Below are 17,577 nucleotides of genomic sequence, written 5' to 3' on the forward strand. Positions count from 1 at the left end.
TGTCTATCTGAGTGCTGCCAAGAAAGGAGGGGGACACTTTGAGCCATGCTGGTTTTGATGGCATGAACCAGTCAATATCCTGCATCCATGCTTCAGCCTGAACCCATATAGGTGGACATGGACTAAACCCGTCTCTCTGAAGGGGAAAAGTCTCTGCAGAGCAGGGGAGGGATATCTCTGTCTGTATTGCAGACAATCTTGGCATCTCACTGTCAGTAGAGCCCTGCGCAGATACAAAATTTGATTGCTCTGGCCAGACCTGCACCTTGATTGGGAAATGCCCCAGTCCCAGTGAGGGGTCTGGTCTGGGTTGGTTCTTCTCCTCTTCATTTTAGCATCCAATGGGGCTCTTTTGGTCAAAAGACTGATGACAACTAGCACCACCATGCCAAAGTGGGAACAAGGCAAATCCATTATAAAGTCCAGAGATACAGTGAACTAGGCCTGGGACTGTGGGCTATTGCTGGAGGAGACTAAGTGGCCTCACATTTGGGTTCTTAGTTCAGGAGCATTATTTTCTCATCCCAAAGAATGGCATCCCATTTTTGACCTTCGATGTCTCAACAAATCCATCCACTGTTTCAGGTTCAGGATGGTGAGGCTCTAATGAGGAAATTGTGTACATTGGTCAAGACTGGTTCATGGCTCTCAACCCATCAGATTCCCATTTCTACATATCCATTCAGCCAGATCACAGGACATATCTCAGAATCAGGAGCATCTCACTGTCAGTAGAGCCCTGCGCAGATACAAAATTTGTATCCGCATCCGATCCACAAACACAGTCTGAGGATTTTCAACAAATGTTTGGTAGTCACGAAAACACATCTTAGGAGACAAAATCCAGGTCTGCCCCTACCTTGATAACTGGCTGATCTGAAAATCATCACCCCAACAAATGATCCAACTCAATACAAATAACCTTAAAGATTCTTGCCACTCTGGGTCTCAAATTCAACACAGAGAGATCCATGCTTACTCCAGCTCAAAACATAGACTTTATAGGGGATGATGTCAAATTCCAGGCAATGGTGGATTAACACACAGGCCATGGGGCTGAAACCCGGGGACCCTGGCCAATTTAGGGGCCTCTGAAAAAATGGATGCCCCAAGCCCCTGTAGAAGCCGCAGGGCTGAAGGAGCACCAGAAGCACCCTGAAGTGCAGGGGCCATTGGCACTCAAACCATGGCCCTGCCTACTGCTCTGCTCCTTGCCCATAAGACCTTTCCCCATGCTGCCTCTTCCCCTGAGGCCCTATCTCCGCTTGCTCCTCTCTGCCTCTTCCCCCTCTGTCGCTCATCCTTAAGGCAGGTTAAAAGTGGGAGGGCATAGCCCCTCAAGAAGCTCCCCTCCATATAAATGTAATTTGAGTTCAGAGCCATAATTATTCCTACTGCTCCGTGGATCCACAATCCAAGTGCTGATATTATGTCAAGAGACAAGGAGGAGCCAGGTCATCTCTGCTCTGTCAGGGAGCCATTTGGCTCTGGACTTGTGCATTCAGAATCAAATCACAATATGCATCTTCCTGGCCTTCAGAACATATTGGCAGATCAACTTAGCAGACAGTTCTCAGACAATTGCAAATGGTCTATTAACGACTCAATCCTGCAGACTCTTTCTAGAATTTTTAGATTTTTAGAAATTGACCTGTTTGCCACAAACCACAACAAGAAGTGTCAGATATTATGTTTCAAATGGAATCCCAGCCCAGACTCCTTGATGGATGCCATTCTCACTCGATGGCACTTGGACTGATGTACACCTTTCTGTCAGTCCTCCTGATAGCGAAGGTTCTGATGAAACTGAGGCAAGATATAGGACTGATAGCCAAAGCATGGGCCAGTGAGTTCTGGTATTTGGATCTGATGAACCTCTCAACATAGCCCCCCAATCACCTTACCTGTGCTACCCAACATAGTCTAGCAACACAGTGGTCAGAGCCTTTAATTGGAGCCAGCTTTGTTATATCTGACAGCCTGGATGCTAGCTGAGTGACGTTCACTGAAAGAAGCTGTTTAGCTGAAATTCAGAATGTTCTGATCCAAAGCAGGAAAGGCTCAACTAGACTGACTTTAAAAAGGAAGTGGAAAAGGCTTTCTATATAAGCATCTCAGCTGCAGCTGAGCTGTCTCCTTCAACAAGACCCATTTCAGCAATATTAAAGTATTTACTAGCCCTGAAACAATCTGCTCTATAAGAGTGCATCTAGAAGCAATATCTGCACATCACTTACCTAAGCAGGGCCATGCTATAGAGTGGCTAGATTTCTTAATGGCTTTACTCTTGTCTTTACTCCAGTTAGGGAGCCCCCCTCCCTCTTAGGACTTCAGTATAGTACAAACATGATTGCTGAGTCCCTTTGATCCCTTCGTAACCTGTTCCATGCATCACCTACCAGTGAAGACTGCCTTTTTAGTAGCCATTGCATCAGCTCAAAGGGTAGTAAAAATTCAGGCCCTCATGACTGGGTCCTCCTTATACAGTGTTTCATAAGGACAGGGTTACTGTCAGGCCTCATCCCAAATTCCTACCCAAAATAATTTCAGAGTTCCATGTGAACCTGTTTATTAATCTCCCAATTTTCTTCCCCAAGCCTCACTCATCCTTGGGAGAAGCTAAATTTCATACACTTGATGTACTAAGGGCATTGGCATTTTACACTGAAGGGCAAAACCATTCAGGAACACACCTAGACTGTCTGTGGCCTTTGCAGAGAGGGTTACGGGTCAGATTATATCCTGTCAGAGATTATACATTTGGAGATCTACTTAGATAAGGACATGTTACAAATTAGCCAGATTAGATACACCTAGCCACATTAGAGCTGTCATAAACAGATAGCTAAGGGTTAATGTTTCTTTTACCTGTAAAGGGTTAACAGAGGGAACCAAACACAGGACCAGAGGACCAATCAGGAAACCGGATTTTTCAAAGTGAGGGAGGGAACTTCTGGGTGTTTTTTGTCTTTGTCTGCCTGTTTTTCTCTCGGCTATGAGAAAAGAAAAAAAGCTCTTCCATCTCCAAGCTTCTTCTTACCCTTCTGTTCCAAGTTGTGAGTACAAAGAGAAAGCAATAGGTTTATATGTATTTGTATTTAGATGTGTGGAGTTGCTGGAATGTTAAATTGGATATCTTTTTGAATAAGGCGGATTATTCATATTTTCTTTTAAGCAATAGCCCTGTGTTATGTCATCTTGATGCAGTGAATCATGTCATAGTGTTTTTCTTCTTCTTTTTATATGAAGCTTTCTTTTAAAACTTGGTTGTGAATTTTCTTTCCTAGTTAAGCAGAGGGATAGGAATCTCTGTGCCATAGGAGTACTGTCTCTCTCAGTGAAAAGACGGGAGGGGGGAGAAGAAGGAGGGGGGAAGTCATCGTCCTCCTCTTGTTTTTTGTTCAAAGGATGAAGCAGGGAAATCTCTCATAGTACCCCAGAGGCGGGAAATCTGGAGGAAGTAAAGAGAAGGAAGGGAAGTGGGTTATTTCCCTTTGTTGGAGGCTCAGGGCATCTGAGGTTTGGGGAGAACCCGAGAGTTTATCCCAGGTACTCAGAATCCTGATTGGTGGCAGCGAGATAAGATCCAAGCTGGTAATTAAGCTTGGAGGTTCATGCTAAGCACCCAGATTTTGGACGCTAAGGTCCAGATTTGGGACAGAGGCTTATTACAAGAGTCTATTCCACTATAGTTCTGGCAGCATCTGCTACATGTTTGTAGAATGTTCTTATTTCCAAAATCTATAGAGCAGCTACTTAGGGTCTCTATCCACACCTTCACAAGACACTGTTCTTTGACAGAGTCTTCTAATTTGATGCCTGCTTTGATAGGGCTGTCCTACTATCATTGTTTAAACAGGGGTCCTCCAAGTACCCACCTCCAAGCAAACGTGCTTGTTAGCTACCAAGAGCGAAATCCATGTGGACAATCACTCAAAGAGAATAGGAGTACTTGTGGCACCTTAGAGACCAACAGATTTATTTCAACATAAGCTTTCGTGGGCTACAGCTCAGTTCTTCGGATGCATAGAATGGAACACACTGACAAGAGATATTTATACATATAGAGAACATGAAAAGGTGGAAGAGAATAGTTATTTACCTTTCAGTAACTGTGGTTCTTCAGGATGTAGTGTCCACAGGGACTCCACAACCTGCCCATCTTCCATGCAGCCATGGAGTTCTTCTATTCTTGGCTTCTGTACTGGTGAAGGAACTGAAGAACAGTTAGGCCAGCTCTGCCCTTTATGCCCTCAGGTGGGTGGGCATGAGGACATCTAAGTCATTAGTGCGACTCCAATAGACACTTATGGCTAAAAGTAATTCATGTTGAATGCATGGGGCATGTGCACACCAAGAGTGGTATCCATGTAGACAATGCATCTTGAAGACGCATAGTTACTGTAAAGTAAGTAACTGTTATTTTCTTATGTCAGCTGCATCTTTACAGATGTCATCTTGGGGAGATGGGAGAGATACCTTTTTAACTACACAATGTATATAATGCATATTATTTTCTGAAGTCTCCTCAAGCACGGTCTAAAGTCTGGTACAAAAGATCTGGTATATTACATTGCTGGCAAATTGAGTATACTTAGCATATCATAAAAGTAACACCATAGAGGAATGGTAAACCCAGTCTTTGTAAAGCTCACAAATAGGGGTTGCTTGAAGTCTGCAACGTTTAGTTCCATAGGGTTGGCAGCAGGCTATCCCTGCAGTTTTCTTGAGAATTCAGATTTTTCCAACCTAAAATGAAAACCCTCCCACAAAAACCCAGACCCTTGTATCTCTCCCTCCGATCCACCTTCCTCTCTCCTCCTTCCTCCCGCCGCACTTTTATAGTTTTATTGTAGAGGCCTGCTGGCCTGTTTCTCTTTTGGCTCCTTTCTTGAAAATGAGTCACCCTCCTGATCTTTGAGTGAGAAGAGGTATTTTCCTAACACTGATCACTGTCTTCCATAGTCCAAAAGAATTTTCTAGTGAGGCCGAATGCAGTCCACCCTGTCCTATGTTAATTAGCTTGCCCCCACTGTCAGCTGATAATTCTTGGGAAGAAAATGAACAGAGATTTTCTAACAACTATTCTACAATCACATGCAACAGATTATAGTCTCTCCACCTCAGCTCAGTGTCAGTGCTGGACTGTAGCATAGATAAGTTTTCTCTCCCAGTGCACTATGAGCAGAGGGGAAGGTAAAGGAGAGCATAGAAGATTCTTTAGCACTAACACTGGAACAAAGTGGGAGCGCATTACTCATCCTTCAGACGTCAAATGTTAAGAGTGGGAAGGGAAGATGACTTGCAAACCCACACCCATTTCAGATTCGGTAACATGCTAATATTCGGCAAAGATGATTACTTCATGTCATTTTGGGATTTGTTGTTTGTGTACTCAGCACAGTTCCACTCACAGCTTCACATCTTTTCCACTGGTTCAGCTTATCATAGATCTTTCATCACTGTTGTTCTATATATGGTTTGGGCTCTAGTTTTGTAATGCCATACTTCACATATATAAATGAGGGACAAAATTACCAGCTGATTAAACAACCCCAGTGAAATATAGCACTGGAAAATGACATATTCTTAAACTTCCTGTTATAGCTCACCTACCATTGTTTTTCTAATTACATTGGCTGTACTGCTGTTGAAGGTATACCGTTGTAAAAGAATGTGCAATATCATTCTTCCCTTACTCCATCAAAATGTTAGAGTTGCTCCCTGACACTGCAGCTCCTTGCTTTTTCATTTTTGTTTTCATTAGGTATTTATAATTGTGTGACAAAAAAACTAATTCTTTTCATGCCATATTAATTTCTACCAAGCTGTGAACCATAAAATTGTTTTCACTTTCTATATAATTTGTCAAGAAAATAGTTAGTGCTTATTTAATATTTTTTGATTTATAACATCCCTAATATAGATGTATAAAGATGTACACAAAATAATGAGTAGTATACAGAGGGTAAGTCAAGAAATGCTCTTTACCCTTTTTTGTGTTACAAGAACAAAGGAACATTCAATGAAATTGAAATGTGGCAAATTCAGAATTGATAAAAGGTGATTTATTTGTCTTACCAAACACCACATCGGTGTGTGGCACTCGCTGCTACAAGATGTCACTGAGCCAGGAGCTTAGTGGAATTCAGAAAAGAATTAGACATTTATATGGCTCAAAAAGGACATCCATAGTAATGTAAGGGAAAACTGTGCTTCTTCAGAGCATAAACCAACTACTAACAAACAGGTTTAGGAATAAATTTCCTGTATGGGCATCTTATTCCATAATTGTTTACCACAACATTTCTTGCATCTTCCGCTGAAGCATCTGGTACTGGCCAATGCGAGAGACGTACTGAATTAATCCCTGGTCTGATCCAGTATGGCAGTTCCCAAATTCCTACGTTTGTTTGTTTATAGGATTTCCTATGATGCTTATTGTAATACCTTCAATCCTCACAAGCATTAATGAATTTACCCCAAGTTAGAGACTACCTAAAGTCAAACAGGAAGTCTGGCAGAGCCATGAATATAAGCCAAATCTCCTGAATCCCAGTCGAGTACCTAAAGCATAAGACCATACTTTCCACTTGCGGTAGTCTTCATAATTTTGATTATGGCTCTTGTTACAGAATTCAGCACACGTTGATAGACACTCCATGCCTACTATGGGATATATGACCCATACTGTAAGTGCACCCAGTTTACATGGCAAGTCGGTAAGTTGAAATGTTAGAATTCTTTTTCCCTTCCCCGCCACCAAATTATTGTAGTAAGGTTTTCAAGTCCTGCTATTTTCTTAGTCATTTATTTTCTCTTGTTGTTTGACAACCAGCTAATTCTTCTTAAACTTGAACTACGTAAGCTTAAGCGTTGACCATTATAGTCAGTGGGAATTTTGCTGTTGACTCCAATGGGGGCAGGAGTAGGCCATGTGTAGAACATCTTTAGTTTTGTTACTATACTACAGTTTTCTAGTAAACCCTCTTCTTTTATTGCATTTATTTGACCAAGTGCAGAATTAATTAAATAGTTGCTTAATTAGGTCAAGTAAATGCTGTCTGGGCACTGAGGTGAATAATGTAATTACAGTGACACTCCCTGAAGACTGCTAATTTCCTCTTTACAATGTGTCTAAATACCTGCAGCCTGAAGAGCTAACATTGCTTCTCATTCGATTAAGGAGACATCAGGCTAAGTTGGCTAGTATACGAAATTACACAATCGCCCAATTACTACAGCATTTGCCAACTAATTCCATCTATCAGGTCAGCTGCTGATTGGCTCATCTGTGCTGTATGATAATTTGTGACTCTGCAAATGCTCCATTAGTGACGTGCTTGAGTCTGTGCTTCCTTGCCCATTCTTTGGTATTTTCAATCCTTGAATCATCTGTGTTTTTTCTTCGTTGCTGTACATGCTGTGAATTATAAGTATTTTAAGCTACTGGGTGCTGTTGCTTATGGTTTCAAAGCTTTAGATATCACTTTGCTTTGATATTATTTCTGGAAATGCCGCCTCTTAAAATCTTTTCAGAAAAGAGAATTAAGTATACTTTATTCATTCTGACTGAAGCAAGACAATATCTTTGCACTGCTTTCATAATGGGTGTGGCTCACTTCACCACATGCTGCATTAACTCCAAAGTGAGATATATCAACCAGCTAGAACACTTATAGTAGCTTGTAACTGCATAATTTCTGCAGGTAAAGATTAGTTCATAAAAGTCTAATTGTTCTTTTGCATAAATAACACTAGCCATCATAGGTCCATAACAACAGTTGATAGCATTTATGTAAGAAGTTTTAAAATTGAAGATGGGGCAGAAATGCAGTTGTTAATCTCTTTATCAAGGTACTAGATTTGTAACATTCTCCAAAGGGGAGCCGTCTAGTAACCTGGGCACATTTAAGACCATGTCTTTTCAAGCTGTCAGCAGTTTTTATTTTGACGAAATTTAAGGAACTTTTCACTATTTTTTCTTTAAAACACTTATTTCTCATTTCCTTCTGCTGCCAAACAGATGCAGTGAACTAGTTCATATACTGTAGAGTATTCAGGCAATCAAGTAAGCTAATTGGTCAAACATAACTTTCTCTATTACAGAGTACACCTCTATCTCGATATAACGCTGTCCTCCGGAGCCAAAAAATCTTACTGCATTATAGGTGAAACCGCGTTATATCAAACTTGCTTTGATCCACCGCAGTGCGCAGCCCCACCTGCCCGGAGCACTGCTTTACCATGTTATCTCTGAATTCGTGTTATATCGGGTCGCATTATATCGAGGTAGAGGTGTATATTGAACATACCAGAGCAATCTTAAATTAATCCTTGCAAAAAAATATAAGTGTGGTATATGGATTCGCTAGCACAGAGTTTTTTCAGATAAGTATTTTCATTATATCAAAACATGAAGTCTCAAAACTTGAAACCAGAGTAGTTGTCTTTTCCTCTGTTATGCCAATAAGTCCAGAATTCAAAATAATGAAAATAATTCCAAACAATGTTCTGGATATTTTGCCCAGTTAACAAAGATTGTTTGCAACAGTTATGTCTTGCTTTGTTGTTTGTTGAAAATACTTCTGTTGAAAGAAGAGAAATCATTTTCTCTTGTGACTCTGGTGTGCACATTTTTGGGGGTAACTTAAATAAAGGTAATATTATCTTTGTATAATTATAAGACCATACAGACAGCAGCTACTAACTAGACAGTGTTTCAAAAAGAAAAAAAAGTATTAATTTGAACATGATCAGATGAAAAGCCAGAATGGTTCTCTAACTATATGATAATTTTTATTTAATATTATCCATGAAGCAGCTGTTCCATCTCTCTCAAACTGAGGGATGCATACAGTACTTTAAAATGTGTATGAAGTTTGACCAGAAGTGTTTTGATGACTTGTTATTTAATCAAATATTTTACATTTCATATCTAAGACCAGTCCTAAATAAGGCAAATTTTTCTGTCAAAAAGGATGTCATACAGGATGCTAAGCCGTGGCTTAACACCTTTTTCAATAAAGTATCCTGCTCTGAGTATACTAACCATAAAAATGTTGTTCATGCCTTCAAAAATATTTTAAGCCATAAGTATGTTTTTGTCACCCTGTATATTATAGAAGAGGGGAAAAAATCTGTTCTCCGTGATACTTTGCCTATTTCATATTCAGCCATAAACAGCAAATGTGACAGTGAGGCCAATGTGCTTATTTTGTGCCACTTGTGTACCCGCTTTGTCACTTTACTTTTTATTTCTTGCTTACATATAGCCTAATACAAGTTTACCAGTATTTGCAAATTACTTTTAAAGTAGTGGAATACCATACATTGCATTGTTGTTCATTCTTTTTATATATTTAACTGAAGGCTGATGACACCTACATCCAGCTGAAGAAAGACTTGGAATATCTGGATCTAAAGGTAGGACATATTTATAGGAATCATATTTCCGGTATTGATCATCCCATCAGTCCTCTGTATATTTTCTCCCTACCTGCATTACTCAGAATCTTGTGTATCCAGATTTTAGAATGCTGAATTTTCTTTTGGTGTAACTGGAAAAATCTCTAAAATTGAGAGAGTCTTACTTCACTGACTATAGGCTGAAAATGTAAACTAAGTAAATTTGTTGCAAGTTTATTTTGTTTTAGTTTAATTTGAAAACAGTGCAAGAATAATTTATTTTATCTTTTGTAAATTTAAAGAAACTAGAGTAAAATCTGATTCAGAATATTAATATCTGTTACAGCATTATGGTAATGCTGTTATGTTTAAGACTGAGTATTCTAAGTTAACAGAATACAGAATTTCAGTGTTTATTCATTCCTATTTTTCCTTTATTTCTATTAGAAGCGGTCTCCTTTTATGATAACAGTAAGAATATTATTATTTCTAAACATATTTATAATGTAGTAGTGTTGTGATAAATTAGTTGAATATATTGCAGTCTTCCTCTCACCTCCATATTATTATGTGGGGGTTTTCCTTGCCATACTTGCATTTCTGAAGATCCTAAATAATTCCAAAGATTAGGTGGAACTCCTTTCATAATGAATTAACCTTTTCCCTAAATTATTCTCCATGGTTCACTTAAGAGTAATGCAATATTTTCCTAACCACTTTATGCCATTATTGAGCTATTAAATAGCCAGAAACTTCCCAGAATTAGCCCACTGGACAATAGGATAGGTTCTAAAAATAAGCCCATATTGCTCTCATGTTCCTATAGCTTGCATTCACAACCTTGACAATGTCACTGAATTTTTCAGTGCTGTTAAATTAGTCTAAATTTGGTGCATTTTGTTTCAATTTTATAGTATATATTTTTGGATACACTCACTCCTTTTTATTTAAACAAATTTTCCAAGTTCAGTCTATCAAAATATTACTTTGTGATTATTCTTTAGCATGAGGATCAAATCTATGTGAAATTGTTTAAAGTTCAAGTTTTTCACAGCCAGTGAAATTCTGTGTTAACATCTGTATCAAGCAATAGTGGCATCCAGTGGTGAGTTCAGTTAATTGACATTTCTTCCCAAAGAGAGATCGCAAATTCTTATTTATATCAGGTCACCAATATCATGTTGCATGAATCCAAGATGTTAAACAATGTTGTTATCCTGAAGCTCAAACTCTATATATCAGTTAAAATAGCTATCATCCATGGTAAGCAGATTGAAAACAAAACTAGATTAATAAATGTTAGGTTTTGAAAAATCCATTAAAAGAAAACTAATAATTTTGCTCAGCACAACAGCCTGCTGGCTCTCATAGTGTGAAACTCTTCTCCTCATGCATAAATCATCATTGAAGGGACTGAGCAAGATTTTCCCTGCAATTTCATCTCCAAACTGGGAACCACCTTAGTGCTGGGCACAGGAACTGAGAGTAGAAAGACTCTCTTGTGCTCTCAGTGTCCGCAGTTGGTGTTCAAGCAGTGTGGAAGAAGAGAGGGAATCACAGAATTGATTGGAAGATACCTCAAGAGGTCATCTAGTCCAGTCCCCTGCACTCATGGCAGGACTAAGTATTATCTAGACCATCCCTGGCAGGTGTTTGTCTAACCTGCTCTTAAAAATCTCTAATGAATGAGATTTCACAATCTCCCTAGGCAATTTATTCCAGTACTTAACCACCCTGACAGGAAGTTTTTCCTAGTGTCAAATCTAAACCACTCTTGCTGCAATTTAAGCCCATTGCTTCTTGTCCTATCCTCAGAGGTTAACGAGAACAATTTTTCTCCCTCCTTCTTGTAGCCACCTTTTATGTACTTGAAAACTGTTGTCATGTCCCCTCTCAGTCTTCTCTTCTCCAGACTAAACAAACCCAATGTTTTCAATCTTCCCTCATAGGTCATGTTTTCTAGACCTTTAATCATTTTTGTTGCTCTTCTCCGGATTTTCTCTAACTTGTCCACATATTTTCTGAAATGTGGTGCCCAGAACTGGACACAGTACTCCAGTTGAGGCCTAACATGGAGTAGAGCGAAAGAATTACTTTCTGTGTCTTGCTAACAACATCCCTGTTAATACATCCCAATATGATGTTTGCTTTTTTTGCAACAATGTTTATCTTGTGATCCACTATGACCCCCAGATCCCCTTCTGCAGTATTCCTTCCTAGGCAGCCATTTCCCATTTTGTATGTGTGCAACTGATTGTTCCTTCCTAAATGGAGTACTTTGCATTTGTCTTCACTGAATTTCATTCTGTTTACTTCAGACCATTTCTCCAGTTTGTCCAGATCATTTTGAATTTTAATCCTGGCCTCCGAAGCACTTGCAACCTTCCCCCCATCTTAGTACCATACACAAACTTTATAAGTATACTCTCTTGCCATTATCTAAATTACTGATGAAGATATTGTCCAGAACCAGACCCAGAACTAATCCCTGCAGGACCCCATTTGATATACCCTTCCAGCTTGACTATGAACCACTGATAACTAATCTCTGAGAACAGTTTTCCAACCAGTTATGCACCCACCTTATAGTAGCTCCATCTAGGTTGTATTTCCCTAGTGTCATGTGAGACAGTATCAAAAACTTGAATAAAGTAAAGATATACCACATCTACCACTCCCCCTCTCCACAAGGAAGTAGTCATGCAGGATTGCAGATATGGAGGGATGAGGTTGCAGGAGCTGGAGGGTAGGGGAAAGCAGAAGCAGACAGGGACAGTAGCTAGGTGGAGAGGGGTACATGAGGGGTAGATAGAAGCAGAAGAGGAGGGAGACAGGAGTTGGGGATGTGAATAAATTGGAGCAGGGGGCAGGATTCAGATGATGAGAGGGGGGATAGTTGCAGGGGAGAAGAGGGCCAGGGTGGGAGTTGAATAGGTATAAAGTGTGGCAGGAGTCAGGGTGGAGGGCAGAGAGAAGAGGTAGGATAGGCAGGGGGCATAGGCAGAAAGGTCTATACAGTAGAACCATTAGTTAACACTCACCTCCTGAACCTGAATTTGAACCCTGGGGTCCTGAGTCTCTACATTTCTTTGCTGTTAGCAAATCCATATGAAACCCAGTGGCAAAGCATGTTTCTTATCCCTCCTCTAGAGACTGGTCCACGTAGAGGATTACAGCCTAGTATTGCTACCAGTTACTCTATCTCAAGTGGTAGAAATTTGTGCTGTGAAGCTAAGGATCTAGAACCTGCTGGTGACCCAAACTGGGGAAAGGTGTCAATATGGTTACAAATGATTGAATTTCTGCATTTGTAAATCTGTTTTGTTTTTTAATTAGAAAATTACTCTAATAAAACAGCCTATTAAAGATTGCAAAGTCAAGCACTCAAAAATTAAGAAATACCAGATTAATGTTGCCTGTGCCACCTTTATTTGCCTTCCTTGTGTGTGCATATTATGATTAAAGCTACAGTTTTGTCACAGCAGTCACAGAAACAATGAATTTGAATACAGTCTGTGAAATGCTGATAGGCTTTGCAACCTAGCGCATGGGATCGTGACACCACGCAGGTTTGACGTGTCCACCCCTCCAAATCCGAGTGGTAGTGTGACCCCATGTGCTAGGTCACAATGCCAATCGACTTTGGCTATCTGTCTCTGTCTGTGGAGGTGTTGTGACCATGTGGGCCAGGTTGCAATGCCAACAGCGGGGAACCTGGGCCTAGCTCCACGGAACAGTAGCCATGAGCATAAGAGATGAACTTGTTCTCCCACAACCACCCATGGGCTCCCCACTGTCCTGCTTTCCAGACATAATTGTTTTCTTGCGTCTGTGCCATGAAATATATTAAAATTTGTGTGACAAAGTTGTAGCCCTAATTATGACTTGGTTTTTACTTACATGATTGCAGACAGGTTTTTTTCCATAGGATCCATGCCTCATTCAGTGCACAGTAAGGAAGGTGCTCACTGAATGAGCAACTATTTGATATTTTGTTTTATCCTCATTGTTTAATGTGTGGCCCCGTGCTTAGGCCTGATGTACACTAGAAGATTAGCTTGATTTAACTGCATCAGTCAAGGGTGTGAAAAGCACCCCTGAGAAGCTTAGTTAAAATAAAGCAAGTCACGACATAGACAGCGCTGGATCAACAGAAGAATTCTTCCATTGACCTAGTTACTACCTCTCAGAGAGGTGAATTATCTGTGTTGACAGGAGAATCCCTCCTGCTGATGTAGGTAGTGTCTACACTGAAACACAGAGCGCTGCCCAGTGGCGGAGTTATGCTGCTGTAGCATTGAAAGTGCAGACAAGCCCTTATTTACTGAAAACTAGTCAAGTCCTTACACAGTAAGGAAAGACATTTCATGTGTAAGCTTATACTAAAGTATGCTACAGGCAGTGGAGAATTGAGAAATTCTGAAAGGAAGTACACCTCTACCCTGATATAACGCGACCCGATGTAACACGAATTCAGATATAACACGGTAAAGCAGTGCTCCAGGGGAGCGGGGCTGCGCATTCTGGTGGATCAAAGCAAGCTTGATATAACGCAGTTTCACCTACAATGCGGTAAGATTTTTTTTGGCTCCCGAGGACACCGTTATATCAAGGTAGAGGTGTAGTTTGTTTTCTGCTTAATAATTAAGAGATCAAGTATAAACGATCTGTCTGTAGAGTGGGTGGGTAAATCTGATCTTATAATACCATAGTAACTTGTTGATTTTTTTTTTTAATTCAAACATACATTCCAGATTAGGAAATGCAGAATGTGAATGAGGAAGGCCTAATAAAGTGTAGAAGAGTGTATTCCATTAAGCATTTGCGCTAGAGCAATTCAAGAAAATCTGGGGTCCTGTATAAAGCCATTCAGTGATTCATTATAGAAATGTTGGGCTGGAAGGACCTTGACAAGTCATCAAGTCCGGCTCCCTGTATTGTGGCAGAATCAAGTAAACCTAGACCTTCCCTGACAGGTATTTGTCCAACTTGTTTTTAAAAATCGAATGATGGGGATTCCGCAGTATACCTTGGAAGCTTATTCCAGAGCTTTAACTACCATTATAGTTAGAAAGTTTTTCCTAATATCTAACCTAATCTCCCTTGCTGCTGATTAAGCCCATTACTTTTGTCCTATCTTCAGTGGAGATGGAGAACAGTTGATCACCATCCTCTTTATAAACAGTCCTTAATATATTTGAAGACTGTTATCAGCCCCCTGCCGCTCTCCCCCCGAAACTTCTTTTCCCAAGACTAAACATGCCCAGTTTTTTTAACCTTTCCTCATAGATCAGTTTTTTAAACCTTTTATCATTTTGTTGCTTTTGGACTCTACAATTTGTCCAGAGATTTCTTAAAGTGTGGTGCCCACATTTGGACATAGTATTCCATCTGAGGCCTCAGCATTGCCAGTAGAGCGAGACAGTTACCTCCCGTGTCTTAGTTACAATATCCCTGTTAATGCACCCTAGAATGGTGGTAGCCTTTTTTTCAGCTGCATTACATTGTTGACTCAAAGTCAATTTGTGATCCACTGTAACTCCTAGATCCTTTTCAACAGTACTGCTACCTAGCCAGTTATTCCCCATTTTGTAGTTGTGCATTTGATTTTTCCTTCCTAAGAATAGTACTTGACAATTGTCTTTGTTGAATTTCATCTGGCTGAATTCAGGCCAATTCTCCTATGTGTCATGATTGTTTTGAATTCTAATCCTGTCCTCCAAAGTGCTTGCAACCCCTCTGAGCTTGGTATTAGCTCCAGATTTTATAAACATACTCTCCACTCCATTATCCAAGTCATTAATGAAAATATTGAATAGTCTCAGGCCCTGGAATGACTCCTGAAGGACCTCCTAGATATGCCTTCTCTGTTTGACAGGGACCACTAACTACTGGTCTTTCAACCAGTTGTGCATCCATCTTATAGCTGTGCACTGACCTAGACCACATTTCCCTAGTTTGCTTATGCAAATGTGTGGGACCTGTCAAAAGCCTTACTAAAATCAAGCTATAACTTTGTAACCTTCTCTGTAGCATCTGCTCCAAACTTATGTCATAGCAACTGGAGTTCAGTTCCTTTGAGGTGAAGAGGAGAGAGAAATAAGGTGAAATGTGTGTGTTCATAGAGAGAATTAAGGAATAGTAGATAGCAGTTTTTGTTAAAGGAGGAGTGCAGGATCTGTGATGTGCCATAGCCAAAACATTGTTAAAAAAAAAATAGCCTGATTCTGAGGGTGCTTGTGTTATCACTTCTAAGCAGTCTTCACAAAGCAGATTGTACTATACTGCTAATGTTCTGACACGGGATCATGACCAGAAAATATCACACTGTACTTGGTGGGGCCCTTGGAAACTACAGGTTTGGCAACACTGTAAGGCCCTGAGTTACACTGTGTTTGCAAAAGTAAAATAAAAAAAAAATAGTTTCATGGTTGAACTAGTAGCCTTGCCAAATCCTAATTAATGTTATATCAGAGGAGAAGCAGACAGTTATAATTTCCAGGTTGGTTTTTTAGATTTTGGTGATCAGTGTGGAAAAAGAAAGTCCTCTACACGTCAATATTCTTCATCTCTAAGTCAAGGGGTAACAATCAGGAATGAGGCAGCTACAGTACCTGCTGGTTGCCTTCCCCTGGAGAATAGTTGCAGAAAGAGAGAGGAGATCAGCTTTACAGATATTTTATCTAACTTCTGGAATCTCTGTTTCTGTTTTTCATGGATTCTGAGCTGTAATATCTTTTTTTTCCCCAGTAACAAACTATTGCTAAACTTTTGTTTGAAACAGATAAAAAATAATGGACCTCTGATCAACATGGTTTACAAAGTGCTAAAGAACTCAGCACAAGGGTTACTGTCCGGTATAAATGTAAGACTGCTTATATCTGAAATGTGACCATCCCATCGCTTTTTTTCAAATGCCAATCAAGGGTTACTGTCGGGTATAAATGTAAGACTGCTTATATCTGAAATGTGACCATCCCATCGCTTTTTTTCAAATGCCAGTCAATGTATATACCCTAGCTTCCACAGGTGTATCATGATAAATAGAAGAGCTTCCTGCAAGATGTTTTTTTAGGCTGTATGCAAAATTATGGCTGACCTCACTGTGCTTGGTTTCGTCTTACCATATGTTGAAAATGAATGGCTGTGTTAAGTAGTGACTCCTTTATGTAATTCCTAAAGTGTGAAAGCATGCTAAATCTTATTTTATGTTCTCATTTTCACTGCTTTGAAATTAAGGTAACTTTTGCACTTGTGATTATATAATCCATTTCAAAATATAGCAAATTATTCATAGTATTTTCATTGCAGACTAAGAGAAAAATTCACCTATCCACTAGCTTGCGGATTATTAAAGCAGCAAATTTTGTACTTGGACACACTTCTGTTTATGCTTAAATATACCAAATATTTTCCTGCACTTGAAAATGTGACTGAATATTTACTATCAATAATGCTAAATGACATGCATTAATAAATTTAAAAGGAAAATCATTCCTATTAAAATATTGTACTATTTTTGGCAATTTATGTTGAAAATATAAAAATAATTAAGACTGGTTTCTTCTAAGGGAGAGTAAACCCTCTTGTATTTGATGATGGGGAAACAACAAATGTCTGGCTTTTATTTCATGAAATTCACATGATAAATATATGCATTCTTTGACAATGGAGAGATGAGATGTATAGGCATGAATAATATAAAAATGATAAATGTACTTATATCTTAAGACTAGAATAATATTTGAAAATCCTACTTGGTGACCAGCTGACTTCATCTAAAATAAAATGTTGAGGGATAGTTGAGTCTCTGTACCACTTTAAATTGTGGGTAGTCCCTAAGGAGTATCTTCTTTCCTTCTAGAAATTGGATTTGGAGCCAGAGATTACTGGAATGAAAGAGGGTGAAACTAGAAAGAAGTACATTCAAAATGAAGTGTATTTAAATATCATTTTTGCTCCTGCCCCAGACTAATATCCCTCTTTGCATTCCCATAACGTTCATCATGGAGTGAGCATGAAGAGTGAGCCCTTTGTAGATACGCAGGAACTACTGAAACATGTTTTTAGTCAGTTGGGCCTCTGTCCTGCAAAGGCGTATGCACGTGTTTAACTGTAAGAACATGAATAGTCCTATTGACTCCAATGAAGACTAGTCATACATAAAAG

At 39.5% G+C, this 17,577-nt stretch overlaps 1 protein-coding gene across 1 annotated transcript in view; it reads left to right on the forward strand.

Moving 5' to 3' along the window:
* Positions 1–17,577, forward strand: part of PLEKHA7 (pleckstrin homology domain containing A7) — a 334,075-nt gene that overhangs the window by 245,899 nt on the left and 70,599 nt on the right. The window contains exons 12-15 of the mRNA XM_032799204.2: positions 6,636–6,722; positions 9,373–9,426; positions 9,856–9,879; positions 16,193–16,273. Of these exons, the coding sequence (XP_032655095.1) occupies positions 6,636–6,722; positions 9,373–9,426; positions 9,856–9,879; positions 16,193–16,273 (246 nt within the window). The remainder of the gene's footprint in view (positions 1–6,635; positions 6,723–9,372; positions 9,427–9,855; positions 9,880–16,192; positions 16,274–17,577) is intronic.

Source organism: Chelonoidis abingdonii, chromosome 4 (genome assembly GCF_003597395.2).
Source record: "Chelonoidis abingdonii isolate Lonesome George chromosome 4, CheloAbing_2.0, whole genome shotgun sequence".
NCBI classification, from domain to species: domain Eukaryota; kingdom Metazoa; phylum Chordata; order Testudines; family Testudinidae; genus Chelonoidis; species Chelonoidis abingdonii.